The 22,383-nt window shown below is 36.7% G+C and overlaps 1 protein-coding gene across 3 annotated transcripts in view; it reads left to right on the forward strand.

The window, feature by feature from the left end:
- Positions 1–744: 744 nt before the first annotated feature.
- The window catches only part of LOC115444239 (cAMP-dependent protein kinase type II regulatory subunit), a 30,448-nt gene continuing 8,809 nt past the window's right edge, over positions 745–22,383 (forward strand). For 2 of the 3 annotated variants that reach the window (XR_003938720.2, XM_030169934.2), the window contains exons 1-5: positions 745–1,326; positions 4,533–4,723; positions 10,086–10,223; positions 16,522–16,734; positions 21,197–21,368. Coding sequence is in view for 2 of the 3 variants with exons in the window: in XM_030169934.2 (XP_030025794.1) it covers positions 1,113–1,326; positions 4,533–4,723; positions 10,086–10,223; positions 16,522–16,734; positions 21,197–21,368 (928 nt within the window). In the remaining variant the exon portion in view is untranslated. Of the gene's footprint in view, positions 1,327–2,819; positions 3,478–4,532; positions 4,724–10,085; positions 10,224–16,521; positions 16,735–21,196; positions 21,369–22,383 lie in introns of those variants that run through there. The other variant, XM_030169935.2, reaches the window with a different exon arrangement.

Genomic DNA, 22,383 nt, shown 5'->3' on the forward strand with positions numbered 1-22,383 from the left:
TCATCCGTAAACAAAATTTTTCTGTGACCTCCCTTTGCGTACCGCTTCAGTAGTTGTTTCGATTTTACCACCCTATTCTTCTTTAAATTATCAGTTAAGAAATGGCCAGTGCGTCTCTTATAGGCTGCAAGTCCTAAGTCATCTTTTAAAATACGCGACATGGTTCTAGGTGCTATCTTCATTTCCCGAGATAAAATCTTTTGCTTTCGGACAGGATTTCTTCGAATTCTTTCCCTTACTGCTTTGACCACCTTTTTCGTACGAACACTACGTGGACGGCCAGATCTTTTTCTGTCACAAACAGAGGAGGTCTCATTGTACCTATTAATAGCCCGGTACACAAACATTTTACTAATACCAAGTGTATGGAGAGTTTTAAAAATTGCATTTGGCTCCATACCTACTTTGTGTAATGCTATCACAGCGATTCGGTTCTCTTTATCACCCCACACCATTTTAATATCGCAAAATATTTTACAATGTATTGGCGCCAAAATGAGAAAACACAATGAACAATCGTATAAAAATGACAGATTCGAAATTCAAATGTAATATTTTTTTATAATTAAGTGTAACAGTATTTATGGCCAGACTAAGTATAATATAGTATTTTAAACACAATAAAAGTTATGCTAGGCCCTAATACTTATATGTATTCACTTCAAATCTTTTAAATTTATTGGTTGTATATTACCGTGAGCCGATCGATTCTCATCCATTTTGTCTATGACTTTCTTTTTTTATTATAGGCAAGTAATCCAAAGGGTGAAGTAAAGTGAAGTAGGGCAATCCAAAATTCGCCATTTTTACTTTAGTGAAGGGAGATTTTATAAATTGTCAGGCTGGAGGACGAAGAATATTTTGTAAAAAGTGTGTCATTAGATTTAATTTCTCGTAGCGGAGACTGTTATTTGAAAAAATCTTAGTATAATAGTGTGGTTTTATTTATTACTAACGTTTGTATGTAGTGCTACTTCCCCATCGTAAAATTTGCTCGTTGGTGTGTCGCTTTAGCTAATTCGATGGCTATGATATCGAAGTTTTAATCTAACGTGTCGCTTGACGATCTCCATAAGAGATAATATCGAGAAAGTGAGGCGACGCCTTTAGAAATGAGCAGGCCTCAAGGCGGACGCATTCAAGTCCCGGATGACCTTAGAGAGATCCTATTGGAGTTCACCATAAGTTACCTGTTGGAGCAGCCGGGGGACGTGATCAACTACGCGGTCGAGTTCTTCACAAGGTTACAGAACAACAGGACGACGACAATCGTGCGGGGGCCCACGGCCGGCACTCCCGATGAGTCCATAATATCAGACGAAGAAGGTACACATCTCAGCACCGTAGCTAGCGGCTGGCGCCAGCGCCGAATGGTCTAAAGGGCGACATATGTGCACTGTCTGTTTTGGAGGCGCAAATGTTAATCTTGCACCGGGTGCCCTAAGTCCTAGCTACGGGTCTGCATTTCATTGTACATTCCTTATTACCGTTGCGTACTCTCCACACGGAAGGTGGGTGTAGGTTGTGTGACTGATCCTTATTGCATCTGTATGTATTGAATTAATTATTGCACACCATTTCAATCATCTAAAACTCGCATTTATAAATTGGTACCATTTTACTATTTAAAAATGGAGCACATAAACCATTATTTAATAGTAGTTTGTTTGTAAATTATAAATCTATTTTATTACCACAATGACCTAGTTTTCATTCAGGATGTCTTATTAGTGAACAGTCCATAGATGAAACTAAACATGATAGATTTATATTGTTTGTATTGGATTATGACCACAGTTAAAAGAAATCTCAATTTAGAACAATAAATTAATTAAATATCACACCATTCAAAACAGTAGAGATAAATACAATTAAGTGCCCAAGTGTTTTAGCAATTGGAATTTCCAAACACTTACACAATTTGCAAAAATTATTTCATACACAACATGTCTGCCAAAATTTCAAGAAATATGCAAACTTATAACTCATACCCTTCTCACACATGAATATTTATGAAAGAATTTATAAATACAGTCTTACTACACTCAGCAGTAGTAACTATTACATTTTTGGCACTCGGCCATTACAGTTTTCGTGATATAAATTAATTGACACTTAATATTCAGTTTAAAGGGACCGTGTCCACACTTGCCAATTGATAAATTAACTCCGACATGAACAAATGCATGGTTTATTTTAATCATTGCCATTGGTTATTAAAAGGTATTGTTTATTGCTTTATGTTGCCACATAAATTAGTCAGAGTTAACTGAAATAGGGCGAAGTTGCTTTCCTAATTTCTTATAAATCAGTGGACTGCTAGTCTAAAATTAATAAGAGTTAATGGACTATATTTAATGTTCTTGCCTGCCTACATACCACTCTGATATAAGTTCAATATAATCATTTTTTTATTCAAGATTACTGCAGAAAAATTTTTACTTAGTTTGTTATGACTGGCTACGGGAGTAATTTGAACCTTTGAGGAATAAAACAATTTATAAATAGAAATTCATTTTATTTTATAAAAGTATGATAATGCTAAAGTTTTGTAGCAATTTAAAACATAACCACAAACAGTTTAAATAAACCATAGGTAGATAGGTGTAAATCACTCCTTACTCTTGTTCCAAAAATACCAAAAAAAAAACATGAGCAATAAAATTTTATTACAAACATAACAAAATTGTAATTAAGAGTACAAACATGTTTCCAAAAGATATTAAACTTTGTATATATATGTATGTAAAGTAAATATTTGTAAACATAAATAGCAAATGCACCTCAGTACAATTTTATTCACCACTAACAAGCTTGAAAGAATCTGATGTACTAATGCAAATTTCACACAAGAAATGTTTTGCCGAGTTATAAATTTACAGTGTTTACTACACTGAACATATTTGTGAGTTTGTTTTTTGAATGCTTTGAAGTTGCGCGATGATGAGGTTTGCTTGTTTTTTTATGTCCACTGGCTCAGTTCAGGTCAAGAATTGAAACAGATGTTAGCATTTTTGTGTATGTAACTTATTATTAGCTGGGCCTATTGGATGATAAGTGGCATCTCACACAAATTAATCAACTCAGGTGTTAACTAGACCTTGAGCGATCTTTGCAAAAGAACTTGTCCTCTTCATTGTTATGAGCGACAAACCTAATTATCAAAAATTGTCTAGTGAGTCATTTAAATAATTATGCTTCTTCTACACAATAGATATGACAAAATGCTGATATTATGTTGACCCTGGCTCTTAAGCACCAGGGGATGTGATGTCATAGCTATAATGTTAGCCATTTTAAATATTGCCTTTTTAAAACCTTATTACATGGCTTACTAGATTAATTGGAATATTTACATTGTTATAGAAAAATATGTTGGTGACATCATTTTTCGTGTAACACAAAAATATACATTAGTATTTGCGTCAGTTATGAGATGGATTGATATTATGCAACACAGCAACAATACATCGCCAGGTTACGAATCGTCACTACACAATCTTATCTGTGAGAAGTTTGATAATGACCAGCACAGTCATTGTAGTTTAACTTAGGAAAGTAATTATGACCCGAAGCACTCGTGATCAATACGTAACTATGGTCACAGTTATAATTCTATAAATAAATCAGTGTATACGTGTTTGATATTGGATTACCATTGTTTCTACAAGATATACATCGATTCTTGCGAAACCGTGTATTAGTAATGAGCGCTGGTCCGGAATATAAAACATTACGTCCGCCACTTTCACTCCAGAGTACATACGTGGTGTACATGTTCCATTCGAAATGATTAGTAAAAACAAATCGAATTAATTTACCAAGACATTTGTAATTCATTACTCGGAGATTAGCCTAGTTACTAGAAACCAGTTCCGAACCAAGTACACAGTAATACAATTTACTGCATACGATCGCTGTATATAGTTTGATTTCAATCTTTCCAGTGGCAGATACGTGACGTGAGCAAGTCAAGTGAAACTCTCGGCTAAATTTAGATTATTTTTACAAAGCCTTTACTTCGTAACTCTCCACCGTTTCCACGCGACCCTTTAGAATCTCGCGCTCTAAGCGGGTCAGATTAACTTATCATATTAATGGAGGGCTGGGAAGGACAAAAACAACTTCCATGCATACAAGATTATGCTCTCTATTGCCAATATGCCAAAGCATTATCGTTTAAAAGTAATAATGAAAGTGGCAAAGTGATCGTTCAGACGTGCTTCCAGCAATATGTCTTCACGAATCATGCACGTGATGATAATTGATATATAACGTCAGGGGTCGCTTGATAGCGAACGGTACCTCCGCACGTATACGATGCACTCAGATCCATTTCGACTCATTACTCGCTGCTAAGAGCTCCATACGTAGTAGGCAACTTTGAGGCGCTTGCAATGCTTTAGTGCATTGAGTCGCTTAGTTTAGAGTGTAGGTACAATATAGTTGTTTTGGTATTTTTTGTTAAGCTTGTATTCTAGCTGTAGTAGGGTGAATTTATGCTACAAGTATGTTTTGTATGTGTGTGCCAGAGCCGCCGAAGGCGCGCTTCAACAACCGGCGCAAGTCCGTGTTCGCCGAGACGTATGACCCCGAGGAGGATGACTCCGACGAGGGAGCGCCCGCCGTCTTCCCCAAGTCGGATGCCCAGCGCGCTCGCCTCGCCGAGGCCGTCCGCGGCATTCTGCTGTTCCGCTCGCTCGATGCACAGCAAATGCAGCAGGTTTGTTGTATTATTACGTTGCATATAATATTTGTATAGAATTTGGCTGAAATGTTAACTAGTTAACTCAATCATTTCCTATACAATCGATTTGTATTTGAATTTCTTTTATTATAAATTGCACTTTCCTGAAATGTAAGCTAAACTTAAGTAAATCAAGAAATTTAAAACATGCTTCTATAAAAATAACGTCTAATATCAATACTCCATCTAGGTCTCGGAAAAAGTAACAGTTAACAAGACCTAAATGTGGAATATTTAAAAATTATAGTGATGACTATGTATATTCTCACAAAAGTGTGTTTTGATGGTTGTTGACGTCAGACAGGCAGCGGTTCGTTAACCGTAATAGAATGAATGCAACTTCCCGTGGATAAGATCCGGAAATACAATTGCATCTCTTATAATCATACATACATACATACATAACATCACGCATTTATCCCCGAAGGGGTATGCAGAGGCGCAACTAGGGCACCCACTTTTCGCCAAGTATGTTCCGTCCCATGATGTGATAGGGGGCGAGCCTATCGCCATATCGGGCACAAATTCCAGACTCCGGGCTGATACTGAGCAGAAAAACCCAAATATCACTTTGCCCGACCCGGGATTCGAACCCATGACCTCAGAGCGCTATTGTACCGGACATGCAATACAACTACGCCACCGAGGCAGTCTCTTATAATCATGAACTGTTTAGCGCACTCAATTCGGAATATTTCACTATTGTGTTAAAAGCACTGGTCCGGTGGCATAATTGTTGTGGTACAAGTGCTGGTATCTCGGATTTGAACCTCGGATCCGGTGAAATGATATTGAGTTATCCGCTCAGTCAGTCAGGAATTCGGATTTGTGCCCAACATGGCGATAAGTCCGACCCCGTTATATGGGACTATAAGTGGCGAAATATATGTGAGTACACCCCTGCTTACCCTTAAATAGGAAAAAGCGTGATACTATACATTTTGTGCAAAATTATTGTGGGATGGCCATATTACTTTACTCTTAGTTCATGCTGTCATACAATATACACTCTTTATGTTCCCAGATAATACATTCTATTCTATTTGAATAAATACATGTTGGCCTCAAGAAAACAATACAATATTTATGACCTTGCATACAATATTCCCATGTTAGTTTTTGTTCGTGAAAATTTGCATTGAAAAAATATGTGCAATTGTGATTTAAACGCTAGCAAACAACTATAATTATTCTGTACACAAGGAGGTGTTCAAACCTGTTACTATCATGAGTTGACGACCATATGAGCGATACGATTGCGTTTATTCTAGACGACCTTATATGTCTAGTTACATGGTACTTGTGCCGGTTATTATTGTGTTTAGTGTCGTTAAATAGATATAGAATATGTTGTAATCACCTGTAAATTTAGTACAATTCGGTCAAATGCGATTAATACAATAATAGTTTTTTTCCATTACTGGCAACATTTTAAATGATTTTATGATTTCGGGGGCAAACGAGCATACAGTAATCCGGAGGGTAATTGATGAACATTTACAATACCAGGTTGTATAGAGATGCGTTGCTTGCATTCTGGAATGTATGAATTAAATGAAAGTGAATTTATCTGTGTAAATTCTCAATATAACTATTGATATCTTTTGTGCATCGCTTCATCTGTATTTACAAAACTAGTATTGTTCAAACGAATCCAGGTTTACACGTGAGCAAAACAAAAATTCATCTCAATGGAGCAGGCAGAGGTGCAGCCATAACGCTCAATTTTCGGTCCCATCATGTAAAGGTGGTCCTATTATCATATCGGGCACAAATTCTAGACTGTGGACTGATACTGAGCAGAATTATGTATTATGAACAGTATGTGAGATTAATTTGAAATATGTAGCCTAATACCGTTTTAATGCCATTAGCTCTTCTTAACTTTGTAATTCCTAATTGGCTTAGCAATAGTTAAAAATACGATTTCGACTAACGACAGAAGATTAAGTTATTTAAAGCGTCGACCATCACCATTAGCAGAATTTATGTTCCTCTTTAAACGTGCTAGATATAACGACGAGCGGGATATCCCGTCAGCTTGAGATGGTAAACGAGCTATGGAAACTTTCAAAGTTTTGTGGTGCATCCCAAGAGTATTACGCGTTTCTGAACATTTCTTTCAAAACATTTAAAACATAGTTATAGATAGCGAACTTGCATCCTTTAATTTCCAAGTCAATTATATTTTAAAGAATCTAGGTTTATTCCAATCAGTCTGAGACTTTATATTAAGGTCTAGGGCCTAGGTAGCTAGGGGGTAACAAAGAACCTAATTATAGGATCGTAAAAAAAAGGAACAGAGCTGACGTTAAAATTGTAAGGATGTTGTGCAATTTATCTATACTATTATATAAAGCTGAAGAGTTTGTTTGTTTGTTTGAACGCGCTAATCTCAGGACCTACCGGGTCAAACTCAAAAATTATTTTTGTGTTGGATAGCCCTTTGTTCGTGGAGTGCTATAGGCTATATATCATCACGCTATACCCAATAGGAGCGCAGCAATAATGGCTAATCTCAGGAACTACGGCTTCGAATTGAAAAAATATTTTTGTGTTGAATAGCCCTTTGTTCGTGGAATGCTATAGGCTATATATTATCACGCTATGACCAATAGGAGCTGAGCAGTAATGAAACATTTTGCAAAAACGGGGAAAATTTATTAGTTTTGAGAGCTTCCGTTGCGTGCGCTGCGTAAACGGTTAAAGTTATACAACAATGATATATGACGGGATTGTTCTTCTTAAAAAGTTCTACAAAAATATATTATAAAACAAAGTCCCTCGCTGCATCTGTCTGCCTGAACGTGTTAAACTCAAAAACTACCCAACGTATTAAGATGAAATTTGGTATAGAGACAGTTAGAGACCCTGGGAAGAACATAGGCTCCCGGGAAAATATATAGCGTGACTTTTATAACGGAAAATGTTAGCCCGAAAAACTTTATAACGCGGGCAGAGCCGCGGGCAAAAGCTTGTAATTAATAAAGATGTTTATATTTGCTTGTATTGTTTTGATAACTTTTTGAAGGTTAGGTAAAATTAGTTTTCCACTTATATCACAGGGGTAACCATATTGAAAAGGTTAGGTTAGGACCCACTGGTCTAGAGCGACTTTTCATTTAAATTAGTGCAACAAAAATCTTTATAATCTCAACTAATATGTTAGGTAAAGTCAATTTGTATTGATTTTACATTATGATTACTGACCTAACAATAACAACCTTGATTTGTAAACATTAAATGCATTATAGGCTTACATGTTTACCGTATCACGCTTCGTTTGATAACGCATTATTCAATCATACTAGTGCCACACATTGGCTTTCTTATTATCAGCTTTATTTCTTTAAGTATTGGTAGGTCTCTCATATGTGAGAGTCCGCCTGGGTAGGTACCACGCCAAAGTCTATTTCTGCCACTGAGCAGCAGTGTGTAGCCAAGGTTGTGTTCCGGTTTGAAGGACATTGGAGCCAGTGCAAATCCTGGACATAATAAGACTTAATATCTCATGTGGATGGCGAACGCAGTGTAATACCAAACAGTACTTTGTAATAATTTATGGTGTTGAATCATGTTTCTACTGTTTATGGGCGATCGTATCGCTTACCATCAGGCGGACGGCAAGCTCGTCTCGTCATTCAAAGCAATAAAATAAAAGCTGTGTATTAAATACTTTCCCAGTGCTGGATATTGATCTTATCTTGCAAAAAAAGTATTACTTCGTAAAAAAATCTTTAGACTACCATTGCATCTATTTAGCATTTTCGTTTACCACGCTGCCCTTTATATACCTGAGAAATGGACGTGCATACTCTTGTTATTTCTTAAATTTACTATATGATCAAAAATTTCGTTCTTTATTTTCAATAAACGTTCCCAATCGCTTTTATCGATCTATTTCACAAATGGTCCAATGAGAACAAACATGCTTACAAATGAGTTATTTTGATTGATTAATACTCGGAATCAGATTAAACAATAAGATTGGGATCTTTTATTGAAAACGGATTTAAGTCGCTCCATACGTCCACTACGGACGATGCCTGCACATTTCCATTCATACTTTTAAAATATAACTCTTATACTTGTGTCAGATGGTTTACAAAGAATTGTGCCACAAAATAAAAAAATACTAACCGAAAGTAATAAATACCTAATCTTTACTTTTGCACTCGTTAAGGGCCTATATTATAATATTAAACAGGCTTTTCACACACTCAAACATAAATTATAAGAGAAGTATCATGGCTAGAATTTAATGGATGATGTTTGGTGGCCAACAGTGGGGAACGCTCCATATAAACCGATTCTAACCGGCTGGCTACCCTTTTGTAATTTGTGCAAAATCTAATTATCATTGATTCAATTTATAAAAGCACCTATATGTTTTTTCGGGTTACCTTTCGAAAAACTTCACCCTTCGCTACTGGTAGCCAATGTGTTAAATACATCTTTACCATAGTTTGTACAAAACAGTTTCCAATTTGTAAAGTTTTGGCGTATTGGATTTTACGATCGGCCGCCTGTTGACGTCAAATGTCCTTGGGCGTAGTAAATACGCGTAACTCACTGTCGGCTAGCCAACGTTGTAAATTTCGGGATTACGCAACGTAAATTTTATTAATTCATTTTGTTAATATAATTGGATATCGAGATGAGAAAACTGCTTGCTCGTAACAGTAGGGACACCACCAACTTTAAATTAAATTATTGCTTGGTCATTGCACTCCGCTTGTGTCCCTGGGACACAAGATATTAAGTCTCATAGTACCTAGTGGTTAATCTGGCTAAAATATCCAGAGTAACCCCTAAGCACTATGAGACTTACATGAAACTGGAATACAACAGTACTAGCACAGTGTTGTTTGGCGGTAGAAATAGACATGCGGTGGTACCTTTCCAGTCGAACTTTTGCTTCCGAGAGGACTATCATCAGTAGCAATATTTGTGTTTTCCCAAATAAGTAATAAGTATGTACATAGAAAGAAATATAATTTTCGCCCAGTTACAATAATTTTTAGTTGTATTTAGCAAGTTAGGTGTCGAAGGGGGGCGAGTTCCCCTATTTGATACGTAGCCCCCCAACACCCCCACCCTTATCCTCATATTAGTAATATTTGATTTCACTGTTTTGTATTGTTGCGGACCCTCAAAACGGATCCCATAAACGGCGATAGGCTCGTCCCCTACATAGGGCTTAACATAGTTGGCGAGATGTAGATGCAATTACACCTTTGCTTACTGCTAAAAGGGAAAAAAATCGTGATGCTATGAATCCAACGTCCAGTTTACCGGCACAACGATAGCAACTGTTCATCGTAACGTTTGCCGGCAGGTGTTGGACGCAATGTTCGAGAAGCGTTCGGAGCCCGGCGAGTACGTGATCCGGCAGGGCGACGACGGAGACAACTTCTACGTCATCGAGAACGGAGTCTTCGACGTGCTAGTCACCGGCGATGATCGCGTCGAGAAGGTAAAGTTATATAGTTTGATATTATTTATAACTTCACAGGGATCACGCACAATGGCCCGGCAATTTTACCGACTAAGTGCGTAAGAGCCCACAACCAATACCAATTTCACAGAGACTGCCTCAGGGGCGTAGTTAGATGGCGGTATGAATGTCGTGCTGAAGTCTCGGGCTCGATATCCGGATGGGGTAGTCATTTGACTTTTAAATTAAGGATTTTTCCTTTGGAAGGACTGACGCAGCTTGAATGTCGAGCATATGAAGCTGATGATTTCATTTCAGAAATTTTAAACACAAAAAAACAGCCCGGGTCTGTTATAACCGTGCTTATTAAATGGCAACAGTCTCATGCCCCATAACCTAACATAGCTAGTGAATCAAAATAGATGTGAATTGTGGTGCACCTTTATCTACCAAATAAAATAAAAGCATGATGCCTATCTATGTTAATGTACGTAAAAATCGCTAACTTAAATGAACAGATATTTTTGCATACAGGTACCATATGAATAAAAAAATTATCTATTACTGCAATGTTACCGATGCCTACATAACGTATCTACAGGAAAAATTGCAAACTTAAATGAAAGGATAGTTTAGTACCCAGCTATTATATCAATAAGAAACTTATCTTTTACCGCAATGTTACATAAATAGCGGTTATGTTTTTAGTGGCGTTATTCTGTCACAATTGATTCGCGCATCACCGCTCCGCCGGATGACCGGCCGGGTTGACGACCGGCCCCATCCCCTTTACAGCTGCCCACTGTTCGATATTCACCCGGTCATGCTGCATACTAAATAAATTTACATTACCTGTGAACGAGTTAGTTTACATAACGAGTATAAGAATACCCAAAGATTATAACAAAATGTATGTAAGGAGTAATGTACGTAAGCGGCGATAGCCTAGTTGGTTGTGGAACGGACTGTCGAGACGAATGTCCGCAGGTTCAAATCACAAGGGCACACACCTCTGACTTTATAAAAAATTATGTGTGTATTTTTGTGAATTATCGCTTGCTTTAACGGCAAAGGAAAATATCGTGAAGAAACCTGCATACTTGAGAAATCCTCTATAGGAATTTTCGAGGATGTGTGAAGTATACCAGTCCGCACTAGGCCAGCGTGGTGGAGTAAGGCTTTATCCCTCTCAGTAGTAGAAGAGGCCCGTGCCCAACAGTGGGACAGTATATAATACAGGGCTTATATTATATATGTAAGGAGTAAAATATTTTTAATTAGTTTATATAGACATTAATCTATATAGTTTGTTATAGACTGGACATCAGGGCCAAGTTTTTGCTCCAAATTTATTATCAATTGGGAATAAGTCGGTCTCTTTTGAAATGTCCGTATGACAAGATGTCATAGCGTCCTTAGATATTAATACAAAAATAATATATTTACAGAAAATACGTTAAGATGATATGGAAAAAATATGAAGTATTTTACATTGGTGTTTTACTATTTCACGATAGATTGAGTAACCATCGTAAGAGCGCAAAATTTTGTATGACAATCTTCCCAATGTCCGCTCTATATAATCTTAAAACTCTTTGATTTAAATTTAATTATTTATTTGGTTGATAAGTCTATTGGTTTAATGCTGCTAATCTATATATATATATATATATATATATAAAAATGAATTTCAATTTCCCTTGGTCATCGCATCGCGCGTGAACGGATGGAGCAATTTCACTATTTCTTTTTTTGTTGTGTTAATTATTGTCAGAAGGTTCTTATGAAAGTAAAAATTAAGAAAGTTGAGCGGAACATTAGAAAATTTAAGAAAACTTAACGACAATATTATTTTAACATAACTGTCGGTTGTTTGAAATAACTCAGCGATTGATAGAATGCGTGTATCATAAAGCATTACAATAATAATACTATGTCTTGGAATAATATTTTTTTTATTAATTATATCAATTCGAATTCAATAATCATAATTAAGACAGGATAACGTCTGTCAGGTCAGCTTTAATAAAGAACAAAGTAAAGTATATTTGATGATTGTAGTCACTTTTTTATAGCTTGTAACGTGGATTCTTTTTGTTAGACGTCACACATTTGGTCTATGACTTTTGGCTATATTTTCGAATGTTGTCGGGCAATTATGAAGAAATTTCATTGGCAAGATAATGTTTACGGAACGCCGGCTGAAATCAGTCGAGTTGCGACGTCACGGGCTATTTCGGCTTCAATCGAGATAGGTGACGACGGACGCGAACTGACTGCCTATATAATACCGTTTATTTTGTTAAATCTGAGGAATATAGTGATGGATGGCCGGTTGGGTTTTGAATGAGCCGTGAATAAAATTAAAATATATATACCTAGGCAGCAGGCACTGTTGCGTTCGGACTTTGAACCAGCGACTATATGGTTTGTTGCTAGGTTAATTGTTCTAATAAATAAGGAGAGGTTAGGGGTAGTTAGATTCGTTGCGTTTGACGGTAGCTAGGACTTTTTTTACGGTTGTAATGTCTAAGATATTTCTAGTAAATAGATAATCTAGTTATATGACTATTCCCTTTGATTGTAAACAGTTATTAACTTATGTGATTTTTCGACTTCCGCAATTCAAACTTAGTGCCAACCCTGTGCCAATACAGATTGTCAAGTTATACTATGCGCCCCCGCAATAGCTTAAATGCAGGTAAAATATGCACGGGCCGAAAGAATCGAAATTTAAATGAATCCACCAACTGACTTTATTTTAATCCGCAGGCTTATTCTGTTAATAATTTAATAAAATATTAGAGGATTTATTCATGCGTTAAAAGATACTTATAATTACAGTAGATTAGTAGATTACAGTTCTGTTAGTCTATTAATTGAAATGTAAATCTCGTTCGTTTTACATCTTGAGTCCTGTTCACCCCCAATCGACTGAGATATGGTAATATCAAAATCACGTCTTTGTAAAATCGTATCATTTGTAAATCGAGAGCGTATAATTTGCATTAACATTGATATTATTTGTACAGCACGCTCGGGAACGGCTCGCGTGCGCGCTCTATGACGCAAGTGCGTTCGTAATTTTTGGCAGCGCTACGTCACGCCGCGCCGCGATACATTTAATTTTGTCATTTTATACAGAATTCTAGACTTGCTGGAGTTTTTTTACATCTCTAAGTTTAAAATTACGTTTATAGAATTCGTTGCGTATTAGTATTTTCTTATTGTTGCTTTATCAGTGTATTTAAAACATTTTATAGTATTATTTATATAATAATGCAACACATATTGAACCTACGTGTCTCGAACAATCGATATGGTTCTCGTATAACAACTTCCGTTTACCTAAATCGACGCTACGACCGTCGGACGTACGAAGCGGCGTTCGACCTTAAGTTAAACGTGTTGTTAACATGGCGCTTAAATCGTCCGTAGTGTGCCTTCTGTAGATAATTAACCTTTCAAACGACGGGTGAAAGGCTAATTGCTTAAACGACATTATTTGTGACATTCTTTTTCATACATATTTAAAATCAGCATTTTTTCTGTTTTTTTTTTTCTAACCTAACAATTTTTTTTCGAAAAAAATGTCGTTTAAGGCAATAGGCCTTTCAGTATGATTTATTGTATAGCCCACTATAGGGTAATGAGTATAGGTCAGTGGCAAAGGTTCCATATAACCCAATTCCTGCCGGCTACTCTTCCGTAATTTATGTAAAATCTTATCATAATTAGAACAATTAGCAGACAGCATTTATGCATATTATTAGTACTTATATCTTGTATCTTTCGCTAAATTTCACCCTTCGCCACTGCTATAGGTTATTTGCTGTGAGCTGTGACCTTATTGACAACTTCAGCTTGCACCGTATTATTATTCGCATTGATTTGTAAGTTGGCCTTGTTCCATGTCTAATATGATCATAACGTTTACGGGTGAGGTGACCTCTCCACGATGTCTGGACGGCGTATGTCATTCAAAACCTACATTATATGCCCACATAATCAGATCCTCAGAAATGAGTAATCAATGCGTCTGGTGCCAAATTAGTAAGTAGTCATAGCCTATTTCAGCACTTGAGTTTTTTTAGTGCATAAACGTTATTGTCATATTCTCGCGCGATGTCTCTTGCAATTTGAGCCGGTAGTGAAGCTAAGCGACAACTTTGATCATTATCTTTTCATTAAATAAATACCGAAGTCTTTCACCAGTGCTATTAATAGATGAAATAGATTTAGATAAACTTTATCAAGCGGTTTTAAAATAAACTGATAGGAACATTCCTTGTCCAACTATTTTATGGCAACAGACGTTCCGAAGAATTACTTAAAGAAAGTTTTGTTTTTAAACACTAACAGTAATGAGTTGCTAATACGGCACAAAAAAAAATAACAACTATTTAATAACGTATACATTGCCAGCAGCTGTAGTAGTTAACATTTTATTTTCGCGAAATGGTATATTAATCTTCGACGAGTGTAATATTACGGGCGTGCGTTTTCGAGCCGTTGTTAATTGCTTTTTTATTAATGAAATAATTGCTTCGTTAGATTAGGAAGAACGAGTGTTCTTGCTTTTGCTAAGTAATCAATAATTAATACCTACGATTTTCTTAGCGTTGTAAATGATAGATAACATGTTCACGGTTGTATGATTTTAAAAAACTAAACTTATGATCGAGGGCCTAGGCCTTAAATCAAACATTTATTTTATTGCATTAGAATCTAAGTTGAAAAAATATGAAGAGTTCCAACCAAGACCTATTTGGTATAATTTTATAGACAGCGAGCGGAAGACGTATCCAATAGCGGAACCCGCTCGCCCCAGTTCACTCATTCATTCGAATCACAAGTTTGAAAAATTTGTAAAATACAAGATTAATATAGAAACATAAGAGAAAAAAATTATAGACAAAATAAGAGCCCGCGAACATTTCCCCTACGCCCAACCTAGTAAGATATTATTCTCCCACTCTTCCTTCCCCACTCTTCACCGGTCCCTTGCAGTCGACAAGCCGGGGGGTTTCCAGTATCCCATCCGCAAAAAAAAAAAAAAAAAATTCCTACAATAAATAATATTCTTTTGACACCTAGTAGGTTTTCGCATATTCGTCCGCTTACGTAGTGAATCCATCACTTTGAAGTTATCTTAATCCGATACATGCTATTTTGTTTTGCTGACGATGACGATCAATACGTTGTCAAAAAATGATGTATAATGGACCTTACGCAGATGGTTTTAGATAGCTCAATCTATACGACTCGACCTTTGAGCTCAGACGTCGCCGACATGAAAGAAAGTCCATAATTTACCGAATTATTGCTTACTGCGGTGCTAAAAGGGTCCCGATATCCAGATTTTTTCGTCTCGGTGTACATTCGGGCAGAAAAGTGGCTGAATAATTTTAAGATTTTTAACGCTCCTATACGTTAACTTCTTTCGTCTAAATGAAGTAATCAATTAAAAGTTTATATTAGTGAAGAAATTAAAGGCGATTTGTAATTTTAGGTTTGTTCGGCTAATTTTGTGGCTGACTGTACTTAGCTGTTTCAAATTTGATATTCGAGAAAAAGGATCTAACATCACTCATAGCGGAGTATGCTCCTGTTAATCTTTTTTTTCCGAATTTAATCAAAATGCAAACATTCGGACTGGTGAAAAAAGCGGTGAGCCGTAAAAGTGAATATATGAACGAACGAATGAATGAATGAATGAATGGAAAATAATTAATTTTGAATGGTGTTATGTTTCGTAATTTCGAAAAAGCCATGTATGTCCAGTTGTGATTGGACGCAAGCACATGGCTGAAAATGGAGTAAAATAGCTGCTTCGTTAGACTTGTTATATTACGTGTGTGATACAGTCCGTGAGGTAGTCACCTAAGTCCAACTAAGGTCTCGGGGTCAAATCTCGAATCGTGCAAAGCAGTGTTGGATTTTTCTGATCAATATCGGCCCGGATTTTGGACTGGATGCACTTTGCAATTTCTGCTCGATATGACAATAAGCTCGCTTTCTATCACATTGTCACATCTATGGCAAACTTGATAATCTACCATTTTTTTAAATCGATATCTGGATGTTTTACCAGATATTGATGTTTTACCAGATGAACAGTTTTACCTAATGTTGAACACACACAATTATCAATTATAGAAATATATTTTTTCCAAGACGTGTAGTAACACAATAGACACACCGCTTTTTTAACGACTTTTTTCAAAAAATGTTAATTCGTAACTGCCATACATGTGACATCCTGTGAGAGAATACATACCTACCCTTTTGGGCTTAAACGGCGTGAGGGTATGATTCAATGATGTATTGTCCGCAGGTGGTGCACACGTACGAAGGCTCGGGCTCGTTCGGCGAGTTGGCGCTGATGTACAACATGCCGCGCGCGGCGTCGGTGCGCGCGCAGACGCCCGGCGCGCTGTGGGCCATGGACCGCCACACCTTCCGCCGCATCCTGCTCAAGAGCGCCTTCAAGAAGCGCAAGCTGTATGAAGAGCTGCTCGACAAGGTGCCCATGCTCAAGGCGCTCCAGGTAAATACATGATGTACTTGTTTATTGTAGCGTGTTAGTGTTTCAAAAAGACCGGCGTATTTACGTCGACTGGCGGGATACGACAATCTCTAAGGACTGCAATCTGCTTACCATCAGATCCAGTGAAGTCACTTTCCAGTACTCGAATAGAAAAATATGTAGTGACTCAGTTTCTATTGGGTTAGAGCAACACAAAAGAAGATGCAAATTATACTATTTCCATTAGTTGCGAAGGGTCCTTATAAACCGATTCCTACCGGCTTCCCTTTTGTAACTTATATAAAATCGTATTATCATTAGGACGATTTACACACCGTATTTGTGCATATTAGTACCTATATGTTTTATCGGGTTACCTTTCGTAAAACTTCAGCCTTCGCCACTATATTCCATATACCACTAGTTTTAGATCGCGAACGAGCCTGCCGGTGTCCATGTACTATTCTAAGGTAAGACATTAATAGTAACGTATGTACCCAGCAGGCTGTCAACTTAGAAGTATTACGTTCAATTTCTTAGTACACAATTATCCTATAATAAAACCAATTAAAACATTCAAAATATACCGTAGGCAGAAAATAAAATAACAAAATTAATATAAATCTAAAAATTACTACACAATAAAAGAGAACGTAATAATAAATGACTCCAAAAAGAAATTCTATAATAAGAGCGCGTCCGTACCGCTGCACTAAACATATTGAGTAACAAACCCGACAGCTCGCGCGGCGGAACCCCGCAGTTTCACACACGAACGGACGCGCCGCGCTGCTCAGCGTCCCGAAAATATTGCTTGACCACGCTCGAGCACGACTTAGCAATCAATACGTACGGACCTGTTGCCTTACACTCGACGCCACTCAAATGTTTCTAAAATACAGGTACTGGGGAATGAGAAGTCATTTTGAATCGTTCGTTTGGCTTTTATTCCACTAATGAATGCTTATGTGAAGATTTTAGGGTGTTTGTTAGTTAATTCATGCTACTAAATGGATTTCGGTGATAGATTATGGCAGAGATACACCAAAGTCTAGTGTGATACATCAAACCTGTATGTCCGATGGGGTAAGCAGAGGTGCAACCAAAGCATCTAATTGTCGCCGTGTGTGTTCCGTCATATGATGTGATAAGGGACGAGCCTATCGCCGTGTCGAGCACGAATTTCAGACTTCGGTCTAATCGAGCAAAAAAGCCAATATCACTTTGCCCGTTTAAGGATTCTTATGTTGATATGTAGTCTATTCTAATATAAAAAAAAATGAACAGTGGGCTGGGTTATTATGTCGGGTATTCCGGGAAAAGCCTTTCATGCAGTCATTCGCGAACAAAAACTAGTTGGGATCATTATTTAAAATATCGCTTGTTTTTAAAGTGGGTTCGACATGCCCTAGGGACGCTTTTTAACCCATTTCCAAGGAAGACTATACAAGCCTTTTTTTTGTGACTCAGCCATGCACACACGTCCTGCACCAGTAATTTAACGACGACAGGCCTAATCCATTATATGGGAAACAGTGGCGAAGGGTGAAATTTAAGAAAGGGAAGCCGGTACAAAATATAGGTATTAATACTAATTAGATTTTAGCCCACTACGCTATAAATATAAATTATTATTTTATTAAAAATATAATTTATTTTAAATATATTTTTATCTTTATTTAAAGAGCTTGGTCGTTATTTCACGACTATGTCGCTCCGTACGTCCACTTTTACCCGTGCCTAACTTTTGATGATATCAAAATATTTTTTTTAATAAAAGTGAAGCCGGTAGGAATCAGGTTATATCTACCCTTTGCCACTAATGGGAACTAAATTGTTTTTAAATTAAAATAACATCGCTTCTGCAAATATTTACATCTTTGGGACAATTTCGAAATTCAAATATCAATACATAATAACAAATATCCCATTTTATACATATTATAGCAACCTTAACTGCCTATATTACCCAACTATATTGTATAAAGCTATGAGTATGTATACAAAAATCAATTAACGAACGAGACCACTTAATTGAATGCAGGTCAAACCGTCGTATGAGTTGTGCATGTAACAGAGCCTTGGAATGGCAAAGGCATGACACTTATGGTGCCAAGAATGGACGGATTTAGGACAATATGCTATAGATCTACTAAGTACTTAGTCGGTTGCGAATCGTAGTTTTATAGTTTTTATGAATCTACCATTTGGTTTAGATATAGACTTTACTCAGTAATGGGACAAAATATATTTTTTTATCTTGTTTTATTGCCTTTGAAATAGTCACAGCACACTCCAATACGATTATAATATACTAGACTATGACGTCATGAATGATATTCAAAGATTCCATTTGCAAAAGTTATTCGAATTAATTTATTTGAAATTACGGTTCCGATCTCACGCTATATAATTATTTTTGCAACTCGGTTATAGGAAATGCTATAAACCATGCCAACTAATGGAGCTAAACAACTATTACAAGCAAACTATCGCGTAAAACGAGTTAACGATTGTGAATTAACCAACATAAAACTTAATTCAGTTGATATGTACAGTGCATGCCGCGTGAATGATAACATTTAATTATTATGATTGCTAATGGAATTAATTAAGAAGCCGCCGTCGCTAATGATTTTATGACTGGCAAATATTTTGAGTTTGATAACATATTACAATATTTAGCTTTATGAATGCTACTTTTTTTCTCTTTTGTGTTACGGATGATGTGCAAAAAATCTAGGTGCCGAAGCGTTTCAAACATGTTCGAAATTGTTTGACTATTTGTAAATTTTATTTGTACAAGTCTGGTTACGTGCAAATTCCAGCTGATAATTTATTTATAACATTATTATTTATTACAAAAGATTATAATTTATTGATACCTGGATAATTTTTTTTAAGCTTTTAAAAGTTGCAAATAAAAGTAGTAAATCACTTACAAATAAATGAGTTAGTAATATTTTTAATGTCGATTCCTGCAGCCATTATAACATCTACAATTCTTTTTATAAAACATACTTTATTTGTAAACAATCAAAGCAAGATAAGCATTACGATTTGCCCCTCTCATCTCAAAGAATGTTAAGACTCAAACTACGACACGTTTATCGTGAAACATTTCCATATCGGACACGTAACAATTGGACAAATTCAATGACAATCGAAAGGTATAAGAAGCAATTGAATGATAACATTGATAAGAGTGCATGTAATGCGGCGGCGTCACATGACAAGCTACGTATACGATAGCGTATTACTTAATACCGATTTAAGCCGAGATTAGTGCCACAAGCGCCAGTCTGCAATCCGATTGTGGACAATCTTGAAGGTAGGAAAGGCTATATAGATAGTGATTGAGGTTTGCTTTTGGATTTGTGGAAGTATATTTAGTTTTTTCTTTGTGGGAGGAAGTTTATTTTTGAAATTAATTACTTTTATACCAATAGATGAAGTAGACAAACCACAATTCGATTCTTATTGACAAAATGATTAAAATAGTTTTTGAAAACTGAAATATTTGACAATATTATTCCGCCCATAATTTGCGACAATATAATTCCGTCTATAATTTATGCATGTAGTGTCCACTTATAGAAAGTCGACCACCTGGTTACGTTCTTAACTATTTACGTTCTAAATTTTGAGTTTGTATCTACTTATTACCAACTAGTTTAGTGGACCTAAACAAGAAAAAAAATATGATGATGTTGACCAATCATTACTAATGTAAATTAAGATTTAACATGCCTTTTATTGTCGCAAATATAAGTATGTTATTTCGTCATTGGTTTCAAATATACATTTGGTGTAAACAGGAAAATTGGCCGTTATTTATTCCATATGGCTTGCATCGCTAGCAAGTTACATCATTAATATTATGAACGATATTTCTCCGAATAAAATATATGTATGGGCTTAGCCTATCTTAGACTTATACGGTCGACGTTATCCAGTCTAGTACAAAAAATGTAAGCGATAATTCTCTCGCTGGGATATGTAATTACTAGTGGCGAATGGTGACATTTTCCCGATCCGATCCGATCCAACATATAGGTACTAATACCCATGAATGAGGTCTATAAATCGTTTTAATGACAATCCGATTTTACATAAATTATGAAAATGAAGCCGGCAGGAATCGGGTTATATGGACTCTACCATTGGTCATTACCATATATCTTTGTCTTTTATTTGCGTTTACGATAGTAGACAAGCATCTTCAGGTCTACGTCCCCTGAGGTTCCGTCGTCAAATCCGTCATCGGATTCGTAACATTCGTCATCCGAAACCACGTATTTCGTTTTTCGAAGTAGACCCTCAGGTATAAATTCACTTATGACCCTACAAAGGAGAAAAGCTGCACTCCCTTACCAAACAAAATTTGAGAATCCTTTCCATTCGGGTCAAGTCGTGTCCACCTATGCTTTCACTAGCAAAAATAACTCTTGTAAACGTTACTATAATGTTGATTGTCGTATAGCCGTACGAGCGCGCGAACCTGGCGGACGCGCTGCTGCCGCGCACGCTGATCGACGGCGAGCTGATCATCCGGCAGGGCGACACCGCCGACGGCATGTACTTCGTCGAGGACGGCTCCGTCAGCATCCGCATCACGCGCGACGACGGCAACGAGCACGAGATCAAGCGCCTCGGTATGTTTTGTTGGTTTCTATTATTTTGCAGGCATTGCCGGTCAAATATACAACGAGAAGACAAATCATTTAGATTAACAACAAAACTTGCAGAAGTTAACTTACGCAAACGATTTTACCGTGTAAATCGCGACAAGCTGACATTTTGAAATTTTGATACAGAACTTGTGGCATGTCATTACAATCATTGAAATATTGCCTTTAAAATAAACGCATCTGGATATTCTTGCGCAATCTATAATTACTGCGAGAACTCGCTAGTCTAGTCTAAACTTATGTCACTAATTTTGTTGGTAGTTGTGATTATTAAGCGTTTAGCGCCAGCCTTCATAAGCAATCTGTTCGCGATCTGAGATATGTGACGTCAAAAGTAGCAGTTTAAAATGCACTAAATCACAACTCTTATGTTTTATCTATTTAACACTGCAGTGTCCATAATTGAACTTATACTTAGTACAACCTGACGAAATAAATAAACACCTCGCTATGTCGCGATAAAATATGTAATTAATTTCTTGTACATTTAAATTTTAACATTAACTTTAAAACGGGAAACCAAAAGTGGCGCTCTCAAAGTTCTCTCGGGTTTGCCATTTTCCTGGTCAAACTATACAGTCTAAGTGGAGCAACGAGGGTCTTTATTTCACGGCTGCCAATACAATAGGTAGCGGCTTACCTTCCTATATGTACACTTGTCGACCCCGGCACATTACTCGGCGGAACGACTCGCTACAGATTTTCATCATGTAGCCTACACGAGGCCGCTGTCGGTTAGATGTAGGCTCCCCTCCGATCAGCAAATTAATGTTCATGACCGTTTAACAAAGTTTACTGTCAATTCAAATTCATGTTCATTAAAAAATTAGGCGTGCAACGACTTCACAATTGCACCTAAATAATGTCGCGAGAATGTTATTAAATATGAAAATTACCTGCAGTTTTCTAACTAGGCGCAAGATCGCAAAGAGAAATGTTTTTTTTACAATTCCCACAAATTAATAATTTTGGAATAGGT

This window comes from Manduca sexta, chromosome 16 (assembly GCF_014839805.1).
Source record: "Manduca sexta isolate Smith_Timp_Sample1 chromosome 16, JHU_Msex_v1.0, whole genome shotgun sequence".
In the NCBI taxonomy this organism is placed as follows: Eukaryota; Metazoa; Arthropoda; class Insecta; order Lepidoptera; family Sphingidae; genus Manduca; species Manduca sexta.